Source organism: Merops nubicus, unplaced genomic scaffold (assembly GCF_000691845.1).
Source record: "Merops nubicus isolate BGI_N331 unplaced genomic scaffold, ASM69184v1 scaffold24206, whole genome shotgun sequence".
NCBI classification, from domain to species: Eukaryota; Metazoa; Chordata; class Aves; order Coraciiformes; family Meropidae; genus Merops; species Merops nubicus.
The window spans coordinates 1-205 of NW_008614709.1; the positions used below are offsets into that span (position 1 = coordinate 1).

General features: G+C 48.8%; 1 protein-coding gene across 1 annotated transcript in view; it reads right to left on the bottom strand.

The window, feature by feature from the left end:
* Positions 1-10: 10 nt before the first annotated feature.
* The window catches only part of LOC103774891 (mas-related G-protein coupled receptor member X3-like), a gene marked incomplete at both ends in the record, with an annotated part of 480 nt that continues 285 nt past the window's right edge, over positions 11-205 (bottom strand). The window contains one exon of the mRNA XM_008942328.1: positions 11-194. Coding sequence (XP_008940576.1) covers positions 11-194 — 184 coding nt within the window. The remainder of the gene's footprint in view (positions 195-205) is intronic.

The following is a 205-nucleotide window of genomic DNA, read 5'->3' on the forward strand; positions in this document are numbered from 1 at the left end:
CCACCAGCACGTAGATGACAGGATTGACGCTGCTGTTCAGTGACGTCAGGAGGCAGGAAATATAAATGAAAGCCGTTTCATAGAAAACAGGATAGATTAAAACCACTATGCTGAAGGGAAGCCCAAGGATTAACATGAAGTTGACACTAAGCAGGATGGCGACGTAGATTTTCCCCGGGTGTCTTCTCTGGGTGCTCCAGCGGCG